This window comes from Salvia miltiorrhiza, chromosome 6 (assembly GCF_028751815.1).
Source record: "Salvia miltiorrhiza cultivar Shanhuang (shh) chromosome 6, IMPLAD_Smil_shh, whole genome shotgun sequence".
NCBI classification, from domain to species: Eukaryota; Viridiplantae; Streptophyta; class Magnoliopsida; order Lamiales; family Lamiaceae; genus Salvia; species Salvia miltiorrhiza.
Genome location: NC_080392.1, coordinates 29,392,725 through 29,403,821, shown reverse-complemented (window position 1 = coordinate 29,403,821; position 11,097 = coordinate 29,392,725). Strand labels below are relative to the sequence as shown.

At 41.0% G+C, this 11,097-nt stretch overlaps 2 protein-coding genes across 2 annotated transcripts; one reads left to right on the top strand and one right to left on the bottom strand.

Moving 5' to 3' along the window:
* Positions 1-4,794: 4,794 nt before the first annotated feature.
* LOC130990736 (uncharacterized) lies at positions 4,795-6,543 on the top strand. The gene is made up of 3 exons (XM_057914965.1): positions 4,795-4,884; positions 5,593-6,104; positions 6,204-6,543. The coding sequence occupies exons 1-3, from the start codon at positions 4,795-4,797 to the stop codon at positions 6,541-6,543; spliced, it is 942 nt and encodes a 313-aa protein (XP_057770948.1).
* Positions 6,544-7,193: 650 nt separating this feature from the next.
* On the bottom strand, positions 7,194-9,296 carry LOC130989026 (uncharacterized). The gene is made up of 5 exons (XM_057913021.1): positions 8,596-9,296; positions 8,228-8,512; positions 8,048-8,155; positions 7,789-7,977; positions 7,194-7,705 (listed from the first exon to the last, which is right to left on the bottom strand). The coding sequence occupies exons 2-5, from the start codon at positions 8,345-8,347 to the stop codon at positions 7,271-7,273; spliced, it is 852 nt and encodes a 283-aa protein (XP_057769004.1). The 5' UTR covers positions 8,348-8,512; positions 8,596-9,296; the 3' UTR covers positions 7,194-7,270.
* Positions 9,297-11,097: the final 1,801 nt, after the last annotated feature.

The following is an 11,097-nucleotide window of genomic DNA, read 5'->3' as shown; positions in this document are numbered from 1 at the left end:
GAACTCGCTGGCATATCTGGGGAAAATGAATTCTCTGGCATGCCAGCGGGGAAACGACTTCTCTGGCATGCCAGCGGGATCTCAACTTGGTAGAACAGAACGGGACTCAAGGCAGAACAAAGCGAACAAGGGTAACTCTAAACTTCATCGACTTTTCATACCCAGAAATCATCAAACATCATGTTAATCCTTTCATCTATTCATGCTCATCGTCAAAACATCATTAAGACATAACTTACAGATTTTTCCCTATTTCTTATATCAAACCAAATTTGTAAAAACTCATGCTGAAGACTCAGTTTTGAAAAACACCTCTTAATCACTTCAAATCATCACGTATAACATACATCTCATCATATATAACTCGTTTCTCACCCCATTTTTAGAAAATAATCAGAAAGATTTTTGAAGGGCATGAGCCCAAATTTTCGAAAATGGCGAAAAAAGTGAAGGGGGAGTTTCTCATGCTTCAGTCATCCTTCTAAACACATATATCACATAAAAAGTCTAGATCCCAAAGGATTCAAACACTTACTCAGGTGGTTTCAAGAAAAGGAAAGCTTCGGTCTCTATTCTTCAAGCATCAAACTCCACTAAACTTCTTGGTTTATGAGTAGTAAGTGTTTATGGACTAGATTTAGTGGAGGATTTTATCTCGGTTTTGACTGGTGAAGCTTCGAGCTTAGTCTCCAATGGAGGAGAGAAGAAATGTCTTGAAGGAGAGAGAAGAAGTTGAAAGGCCGAAATGAGAGAAATGACGGAGAGAGAGAGATGCTTCGGTTTTATCAAGATTCTTATTCCATAAGATAAGAAGCATTAAATGCTCAATAGTAGCTTGTCTCTCCCTTAGCAACAAGCCTAAATCGGCTAATTACCCACATGTGAGAAGGGATTAAAATAATGGGTGTGAGTGTAGGAACGTGTGGTGGAAAATAAATCATGTACGCTAATTTTCGAGAATCAGACTGACTCAAAAATAATATTAGTGCGCACATATCAGGTAAATCACATAACGTCAATTAAATAACTCACACCGTTATCTCATTAAAAACGGATCATCACTCATCATCACTCTAACTTAATCCTCTTTATAGTGATTCACAATCACTACCTCAACTCTATCTCTCGTCTTTCATCTCAACATCAAAATCAAATTACCCTCTCCATCTCAACTCGCACATCCTCTCAATTCTATCAACATCTCCATTTTACTCATCTCGCCATTCATCGGCAACTTCCTTGACTCTATGTCAAACTCATTATTCCTATTTTCTTAATAGGACTGTCAACCTCTGATAACTCGGTATCCGGAAATTCTATTCCCGGTAGTCGGAAATAAAATAAAATCCCGACTCAATTCATTCAGCATCTCTAACTCAACTCGTTTCTCAAATCTCATCATTCTAACTCCATCATGAGTTTGTCCACTCATAACTCATAATCTCACATCTCGACATCTCAGTATTCTCAATAGTGTTAAAACACTATCTCCCGACATAAGGAAAAGTACGGGGTGTTACACAGCCCGACGCCTAGCCAGTGATAGCGTAGACCGGGTATCGCACGACTAAATAAAAGAATAAGGTAAAGAAAGACAAACTAGACATATCATCAAGTGCAAGCTAACAATAAGACATGATAATACTGGCAACACAATAACATCTCAACAATATAAATATCATCGGCTTCATAACTTAAAAAAGCATCAGGATTCTCGTCAACATTTACAATGTGGACATAGTTAAAAATTTCAAGGTTTCAAAGTATTTAGAGTATCGCAGGAAAACGTAAACAGACTAAGCCTTATGGCTTATTGAATACATTTGTGTCTAAGACTTATGGCTTATTGAATTAAGGTGAAGAAATTATATCAAATTAAAGATCATTTGATGATCTTTCATTCAAGATATATATAATATATTTTATCCAAAATATAATTGCATGAAATGAAACAATATAATCTATCTGAAAAATAAAAAATAAAGAAATTAAAAATGTAATTAATATTGCACACATCTCAGTGGTTATTCATGCATGTGAGCAATTTTGTAAAAAAAAAATAAAGTGATGTACAAGTTTTGTAATGGTGAGTTATACAATTTTTTACAATTTTTATAACCTTTATATTATACAGTACATATTTTCAAAATTGTCATTCAAATCAATTTTAAAATTGATTTGAAATCAATTTGAAATTGAGAACTCCCTTTTTAATATGTGTTAATAGAGGAATCTACCCACATTGATAAAATGTCTTGCAAAACTACCCACTTTCAAAGTCAAAGACCGAAAAGCAAGTTTGATGGTGATGGGTTGCTTGGTTTTTTGTGTAAAAGTTGATGATGATGGAAATTGTGTAAGAGTTGTGTAAGAAAACAGTTAAAATTGGTACAAAATGTGAGAAAATGTGAACTCACGTCACTTTCATGCATTATAAGATTAAATAGATTTGCAAATTTTGAATAAATTAGGGGACGTTTGTGTGTTACAAACATTAATACGAAGGCCAAAAAAATCACGAATATGTCAATTCTTAAGCAAAAAAATTTTTTGAAACCAGTAAACCACGTATCCGCCAGTAATTCGTAGCCGGCCGCAGTAGCCGCTGAAGTTTGTGACCGGCGGCTACTATTCAACGGCTACTAATTACTGGCGGGTACTTGTGTTATTCGCTTCAAAAAAAAAAGTTGTTCATAATGAACATGATTGTGAATTTTTATCCTTCGTGAATTTTTATTGTTACATATGCACCGTTATTTTTAGATTTTTATTTAATTTTACAAGGGGAAATATGAGAGATAGTGAAATATTTACAGTACAAGAAGTACACATGGATGGGAAATATGAGAGATAGTGAATCTGCCAAAATTTGGATTATAGTGGGGGTAATAACACTCACTTTATGCATGATTTGACTGCACATAAAATAATAGACTTGCACATAAAATAATAAGAAATTATATACCAATTATTTGGAAATTCATATATTCGGAAATGAAATAATATTCTATAGCCAAAAAGTAAAGTATCCGCCATAAAATTATTTTCTTTATCAGTAGCCGCTAACAAAAAATATAGGGCGGCTACTGGGTCCTTTGTACGATTTTCTGGCGGATACTGGGTCTGTGAGTCATAAAATATTATTTTATGTCAAAATATGTATAATTTTTAATTTTTCAGCTTGTTATGAATGTTTAAATATAACATACGCATTCCTCTTTTGTATTTGTTGTTTTTTTTTTTGTTAATTTTTTAGTAAAAAATTAAAAGTACATACTGAGAAGGTGACTCTGCAAAAAATTTGGTTGTAGTGGGGCATTAATGCTAATTTTATGCATGTGTGAGGTGACATGCAATAATAGATTGAAGCCGTATTGAATGAACACTACACTTCACGTGAACTTTTTGTAAGGAATCAAGTTTAGTCCTTATAAGGCTGCATTTGTGAATGACCAAAACACAAATTGAAATACTCACCTTGAATTTCAGAAATTCAGGCATACCCTAAAGATTTGAGTGGTTTTGTGCGAGAGCAGGCAATTTGTGTTGAATTTCAGCCCGAAAAGGTGATTCTCCTGTATTGTTTGTATAAATTATAGTTTGCATGTTTAATCGTATGTTGTTTTTAACGTTGAGAGCATGTTTTACGTTATTTTAATGAATTTCTCTATTATCTGAAATTTAAAAGCATGTTAGGGAAATATTAAACCTGTTTCTAATATAATTGAATGTTTTGAACAAAAAAAATGAAGTATCCGCCAGAATTTCATTAGCCGCCGACAATAGCCGCCGACCCCACAAGGTCAGCGGCTACTGGTGACGGATAATAATATTCTGGCGGATACTTCATTGTTCGAGCTTATTGTGATGTTTTAAACTTTTTAAGCGTATTTTAATATTATACTTTATGTGGTTTTATAGATGGAATTCGTGAGATACATATATGTGAGATACAACGGAGTCGTCGATGGTATATACTATGTTGGCGGGGCTACGGAGGTCCTTCCCCTCTTAAATGAAACAATTGCGAGCCTGATATACAGCATCAACAATGTGCTGACAACGCATTCGTTGAGCCCGAACTATCAATTGTATTATTTGGCGACCAATCGATTTAGAAGGGAGACGAAATACGTAATAAGTGACGACGATGATGTGCAAGGCTTGTTGGAAACTGCCGAATATCCCATGGTGTACGTTGAGCACAACAACGACCCGGTCGAAGAAGCGTACATCCCTACTTTTGATTTTGCCCAGGCTTCGGGATACGGAGATGATGAAGCACAATCTAGTCAGTATGAGACGTCGTATTATGCTCGCGAGAGCGCACCTCCAACACAGTACTTTTCATGGGATGGGCAACCGTTGGACGAATCCGCATGGAATCTGAATGAAATATGCGGGAGTTTCAACCAGGTGCGGACGAATGAAGCCGTACAACCTGAAGACGAAGCCGAAGAACCTGATGACGATTCTGATGAAGAAGACGAAGAATACGATCCAACGAACGAGTCGGGCACAGATTCTGCCGCCTCTGAGGATTTATTAGACGATGATCTGATAGAGTTCACGGCGACCGAGCGAGCAGGTTGGATCCGACAAAGTAGAACCCGTCATGGAAATCCGACGGACTCGACCGGTGATCTATCTAATTGGATAGTTCCGTTGATTCCAGTGGACGCCACGACTTCGCTCGTTGCTCGCGAGAGTGAGCTGTCCAGAGTTGCTGATTTGGGGAAGAACTCTTTTTACAACAGTAAAGAAGAATTGGTCCTTGCTGTTGGCTTCTGGAATATGAAGCAAGGGGCTGAGGCAAAAGTTGTACGCTCAGATCAGGGACACCTCTATTACAAGTGCAAGCACTCTGATAAGTGCAAGTTCGATGTGCGTGCATCTTGTCACGGCGGAGGGATGTGGGGAGTGCATAAGTTTAAAGAGCACTCTTGCCAAGGGGAATTGGGCATTTTGAAATGAATAAAGGCACATTCGAATGTGGTTGCAGCTTATGTGGAAAAAAGAATACGCGATGACGGAGAGGTCATTAAGCCGAAATCTATTATGGCGGAGTTGTTACGTGAATTTGGCGTCAGAATCAAATATGATGTCGCGCTGCGTGCAAGAAATCTCAGCTTAGAGAAGATATACGGTCGAATTGATGATTCGTTCCTTCTTCTGCCCAAATATTTGTATGCCCTAAGTCAAGCGAATCCAGGCACCGTGATGGATTTGGAAGTAGACGAAAACAACCGGTTCAAACATCTGTTTCTTGCTCTTACGGCTTCCATCACACCTTTCTTCTTTTCGCTTCGACCAGTGATTGTGGTCGACGGCACACACTTGAAGGGGAAGAACAATGGTATTTTGTTCGTCGCCGTGACAAAAGACGCAAACGAGCAAGTTTTTCCGTTGGCATTTGGTGTCGGGCCGATCGAGAATGATGAGTCATGGAAGTGGTTCCTCTCAAATGTGAGACAAACTTTTGGTCAGCCCAACAACTTACTAGTTGTCTCTGATGCGCATGTCTCCATTGCTAATGCTGTGAAGAGCGAGTTACCAAATGCTACTCACGGTCTTTGCTACTACCACTTGCAGAACAAAATTAAGGGCTACGGGCAAGCTGTTGTTGAGCTTTTCCGCCAGGCTGCATACGCCTACACGGACTCAGAATTTTCACGTGCAACGTCGGCTATGGCTCAATTGAAGCCGGCGGCGTACGGGAAGTTGATGCGCGTAGGCCCTGAGAAGTGGGCACGATCACAAAGTCCGGTGACCCATTATAGTTTTCTTACATCTAATGCTGCCGAGGCTTTGAATGCCCGTTTGTTGTGGGCCAGACGCCTTCCTATATGTTCCATGCTGGAGGCAATCAGGATGGTTCTGGAGCAGTGGTTCAATGACAGACTTGCGTCTGCGGAAGAGAGCGATGATCTTCTTACTCCAGAGGCAACACAGAAGATAAGTGCGGAGATCTCAAAGAGTCGTCGTTACACTGCGAAGAGGACCTCCGAGAGAAAATACAGGGTTTGTGCTGGTGATCGTCGCTTCATGGTTGACCTTCAAGCGAAGGGCTGCGAATGCAATGAATTCGACCTGGACGGCATGCCGTGTTCTCATGCGATCGCAGCCATTACGTATGCTAAATCTATTTTATTATAAAATTACAGTTATTAGATGCCTAGTAAATATAATCATTCTTTTCGCAGTGCGGCGAAAGAGCCAGTGGAAGATTACGTGGAAGCTTACTACCTGCGGAGTTCACTGGTTCAAACATACTCCGGTCCAGTAAATCACTTGCCTCTCTTAGAGCACTGGGAAATTCCGTTTGAAGTTGCAACTGATATTGTTTTGCCAAACCTTTCTCGGCGACAAGCTGGTCGACCAAGAGAATCTAGAATTCCTTCAGCTGGTGAGAGGCCGACTCAGAGGACTACTATAGCGGATGCATCAAGTAGTCTGGAAAAACGAGCACCCAAAACCTGTGGTCTATGTGGCTCGCCTGGCCACACACGTAGAGCATGCAAGGGTACGGGCTGGGAGCAGTAGTTTAATTTCTTTTTATATTAAATTTCGATGGATATTGATGTTTTTTCATTCCAGTAATTGATGTTCTGAAGTTGGGAGTATTGGATACTGATTGAATAAATTTCGAAGCTATGTCACTTGCATAATATCGATGAACTAGCAAAAACCATGGATTTCTCATTATCCGCCAGTAATTCAGTGTTTAGCACTAGTAGCCGCCCAAAAAAAACATCCGCGGCTACTGGGCGCGGATATTTATTTACTGGCGGATACTTAGAATTTTAGCAGTTTTTTGATGTTTTAGAAGCTTTTGTGCAGCCTGATTTGAAATATTTGAAACAGAAAACACACGCCTTTAGTAATGAACAACATGGACATGTCTTAACAATTATGAGTTGAAATTATGAATGAGACTTTGGAGAAGTGAACAATGTTTTATATAAAAGTTTAGTTAATAGCATAAAATACCCAGAGATAGCTTGGTTATGCATTAAACTATCAAATAAGATGAAATTTACAAGTAGCCGCCAGAAATTCATTACCCGCCGTCAGTAGCCGCTGACATTTTTTCAAGCGGCTACTGACCGCGGATAATGATTTACTGGCGGCTACTTCAGTAAATCATCTTATTTCATAATTTTATCTAGGATGCAAGTGGAAACTCATAGAAAAATACTCAAACAGATACTCCAACCTCTAATCAAAACGTCATTTGCATAATTATCATTTAAATGTAGAAATACATAATCTATTGCGATGCGGGGATGCAAAACTCATAGATGCTACTGCCTATCTTGCGCCTATAGTCGGCGGCGTGCCCATTGCCCCACGCAAGGCTCGGCGAGCCTGATATCAGACACTCCACATACATGCACGCATAAACACCGGAGCTGCATTGATCTGGCTGCTGAACCTGCTCATTCTCATCGGCATATTGGATTTTCAACCTTCGCCATTCAAGGTTTTCCAACGGGTTTTGGACAATCTCTGTCCTTTCGAACCACTTGGACACGTCAAGCAGCCTACCCAACAGGCACTGCAGCGGATATAGAGCGGCGATCACATCGTAGCGCTTCTGCGCCAGGGTCTTGAACAACTGCGAATCGAAGATGTCGCAAATACCCCTCAGCAAATCCACTCGGCATGTAATGTAACGTCCACACACATGTATAGGCAAATTGAGCTGCACACGCAAATGCAATTGGTGAAGAGGAAATAAAAAATGAACTACTCCAACATATTTATACTGTAGATATATATGTGTACCGTTGTGGCATGCATCCAAGAGCCATGAGTCGAAGATACCCCATGCCCATGCACCAGATACATCTTCTTGGGATGCGGTTCCCACGAAGCAAAAACTGCGTCGGACCTGGCAAGCCGTCCTTCTGCCCTCGAGGGAAACATACTGCGCCACGCTTTTAGCAACTCTGTGAATTCATCATCGAAATATTTCTGCAGCAATTAAACATTATATTAAAAGCATATTTGATTATAACAACATAATATTTAATTAAATGCTTACGAATAATTCTGTATCCAATATGATAGTGGTCCTCGCATCAACACCGTCTATCAAGTCATCACCCCTCATCAACCTCGATCTCATCGTCATCATGTACATATCAACAGCCTGCACGTACTTAAATGTTAGTAATAAGTGACCAGACTTACATGATAACAACTGATTCATAAATTAACCAACATTGGACGTGAGGTCAGTCCTCGTGTTTTGCATAGTGGTCCAAAAGTTATACGGGAGAGGGTGCTCGCTCTCTGCCACCGACACCGTCTGGTAGTGTCCACGGCGGCCAGCTTCCATCATACGCTCAAACCCGTCGACATACTGTGAGTCGACGGGTCTCGGCACGGCGCTGTGCACGTATGGTGATCGAAGTGCAGCTGACGGGTTTCGTTCTCAGCGGCTTCTGCGTGGAACGTCTGGTGCACAAATACTGAGGGGAACAGCAGCTACTGCCTCAGAAACTCCCTATAATTCACTTAAAACAACACAAGTTAAACAATGTTGACATAATTTAAATGACTTGTAAATTTAATGCAACGACAACATACCCCACTAATCTGCTTCCAATACTCGTGCATCTGATCTTGAGTAAGGATCGGAGCCGAAGAACGGGCCGGCTCAAAAGGGTATGCTGAACTCGTGCCCGGCTCAGCCCACGAGTAGCGTGGCCCACCATATGAACTGGACGCCTCGAATGTGGGCAAGTGGTGGACACCCATGTGCGGAGTCTGCACATCCCCAAAACTAGTCGGGCCACCAAACGGATCATGCTGCCACTGCGGGGTGTGCATGGCATCACCAGTAGTCTGTCCCACCTCTCGTGCAGGAGACTCGTGTGCAGGGGATCGGTGATGCGATGGGGCCTCTGAGGATGTACGCTGCGCCGGATCGGAGTCGGGCTCGGGCTCAGGCTCGTGTCTCCTGTCAGAGTGAGATCGTGGAGCAGGTCTGGGCACGTGAACATCAGTGCTATGCGAGCATCGGCAACGCATAGCATCCAACTTCTCCTCGAACCAATTCTTAATCCTCGTGAACAGGCTGTCCTCCACGTTCCTCGCTATCCGTCCCTCACTCTCGCGCATCATGTGCTGCATGCGCTGCCAATCCTGCTCGCTCCACTGTGATGGTGCAGGAGCATCCTCGTGCCTAGGCCTCGGGGCTCTGTGACTGTGAGACCTTCGACCAGAATCAACGGGGTGATCGCCCCCAATGCTCTGATCGTGATGGCTGCTGCTCGATGAGGTGTCCAGTATTAGTTGTCTCGGGCGCTTGCCTTTCTCCTATCTCGTACTGCGACGCCGTGGTTGATGCTTAGGAGCATCCTCGTTGCGGTCCCCACCAGTGTCGCGCGCCCGAGGCTGCCTATGACCAAAGACTCCCGGCTCTGGTACTCGAACCCCTAGCCCGGCATTGACGCCTGCCACCGATAGCCAGTAAGATGTCATGGCCTCGTACTCATCGGGGATCATCTCCCATATCCCGTTCTCCTAGAAACAAAATAAATGTAGTTAAACATTAATATTCATAAAATAAAATAATATTAACAAATAAACAACTAAATTATTACCGGAGACTCAAATAAACTCTATAACCCATCGAACTTGGTCTTCACGAACGTCCACCTCCGAAATCTAGGGTAAACTCCCGCATTGCATATGGCTATGGTTGGGCCCAAGTTGGGAATTTTCTCAAGACCCCAAATGAATAGGGCCCAAGAAGGACCGTAGAAGTGGTACTTTTTAGCATCCTCGTTAATTGTGGTGTTCTTCAACCGGTAGTTCAAGCTCCTATACGCGCACGATCCCTAAGGAAATCTGGAAAAGGTTCTCAAATCATCCACCAGCTTCCATGTCCAGGGCTGCACGGGTCGTCGCACGTCCACTCCTAATACAAATGCGTGTAGCACCAACAAGTGGGCCACACGGAGGTAGAACCCGCCGTCGGGGTCAACCACTGGATTGGCGGTGTCGAAATATACATCCGCCAGGTCCCGCACTGACACATGCTTAGAGCAGCAAAATTGTTTAAATGTCCGAACCTGGCTCAGATCGTGCTCAGCCTCGGGGTCAAAAGGATCATCACCAAAGGCCAATCCTGTCACGAGAGCGAAATCTCTCGGAGTAAAGTCAACCTTCCTCCCGTTGATGTAGAAGGAGATCTCATCATCCTCATTGAAGGCCGTGATCTGAAGATGACGAGAGACAATATGGTGCAATGCAGCATTGCACTTCTGGCCCGGCTCCCAATCCAACATCAACCCAAAGCACCCCTACCTGAACGTATTCTCCAGTGCAAAACCGCCAATTTCGTTTAGTCTCCTGACTACTGTCGACAGGTACTTAATATTGTTGTACGTACTTATCTCAACTGTTGGACGATTGATTTGCTCGGGCCTCGAATAACGGACCTATTCAATACAAAAAATAACTCAATTTACAAAACATAATGAATTAACAAACATCAACTAATAATAATGCATAATTAACTATTAAATTACTATAAACATAAATAAAAAAATATAGAACCACAATAAACCAATATCCGCCAGTAATTAATTTGTTTAAGAAGTAGCCGCCGGGTTTTTTCAAACCCGGCGGCTACTTCTTAAACAAATTAATTACTGGCGGATACTAGGTAATTATGGTTCTATATTTTTTTATTAGTATGTTCTAAATTTTTAAATTCTGAATAACCCAAAAAACGTTATTATTTTATGCGTAATACAGTAAAATTAACCTAATGATCTAAATAGACGATTAAATATATCTAAATATGCTTCAACTAAATAAAAATTCTAACAACACTGAAACTATACTCAAACTTGTAACAACACTCAACTACACTATATCTAACATATACGAAACATATAAATAAATCTAACAAATACTATATCTAAATCAAAATTCAATACTATACAAAACATATAAAAATTCGAAACATATAAATTCTAACATAATGATTCTAACATAAAAATTCACCCATATACAAAACATATAAAAATTCGAAACATACAAAACATATACTTACTTAAAAATATACAAAATTCGAAA

What these genes read in the sequence shown, in the direction of transcription:
- LOC130990736 (XM_057914965.1), top strand. Translation starts at nt 4,795, where the DNA reads ATGAAGCAAGGGGCTGAGGCAAAAGTTGTACGCTCAGATCAGGGACAC. An exon ending in CTGATAAGTGCAAGTTCGAT is followed by an intron (nt 4,885 to 5,592) that starts GTGCGTGCATCT and finishes TACCACTTGCAG; the next exon opens with AACAAAATTAAGGGCTACGG. An exon ending in TTCGACCTGGACGGCATGCC is followed by an intron (nt 6,105 to 6,203) that starts GTGTTCTCATGC and finishes TTCTTTTCGCAG; the next exon opens with TGCGGCGAAAGAGCCAGTGG.
- LOC130989026 (XM_057913021.1), bottom strand. Translation starts at nt 8,347, where the DNA reads ATGATGGAAGCTGGCCGCCGTGGACACTACCAGACGGTGTCGGTGGCA. An exon ending in GGACTGACCTCACGTCCAAT is followed by an intron (nt 8,156 to 8,227) that starts GTTGGTTAATTT and finishes AAGTACGTGCAG; the next exon opens with GCTGTTGATATGTACATGAT. An exon ending in TATTGGATACAGAATTATTC is followed by an intron (nt 7,978 to 8,047) that starts GTAAGCATTTAA and finishes TAATTGCTGCAG; the next exon opens with AAATATTTCGATGATGAATT.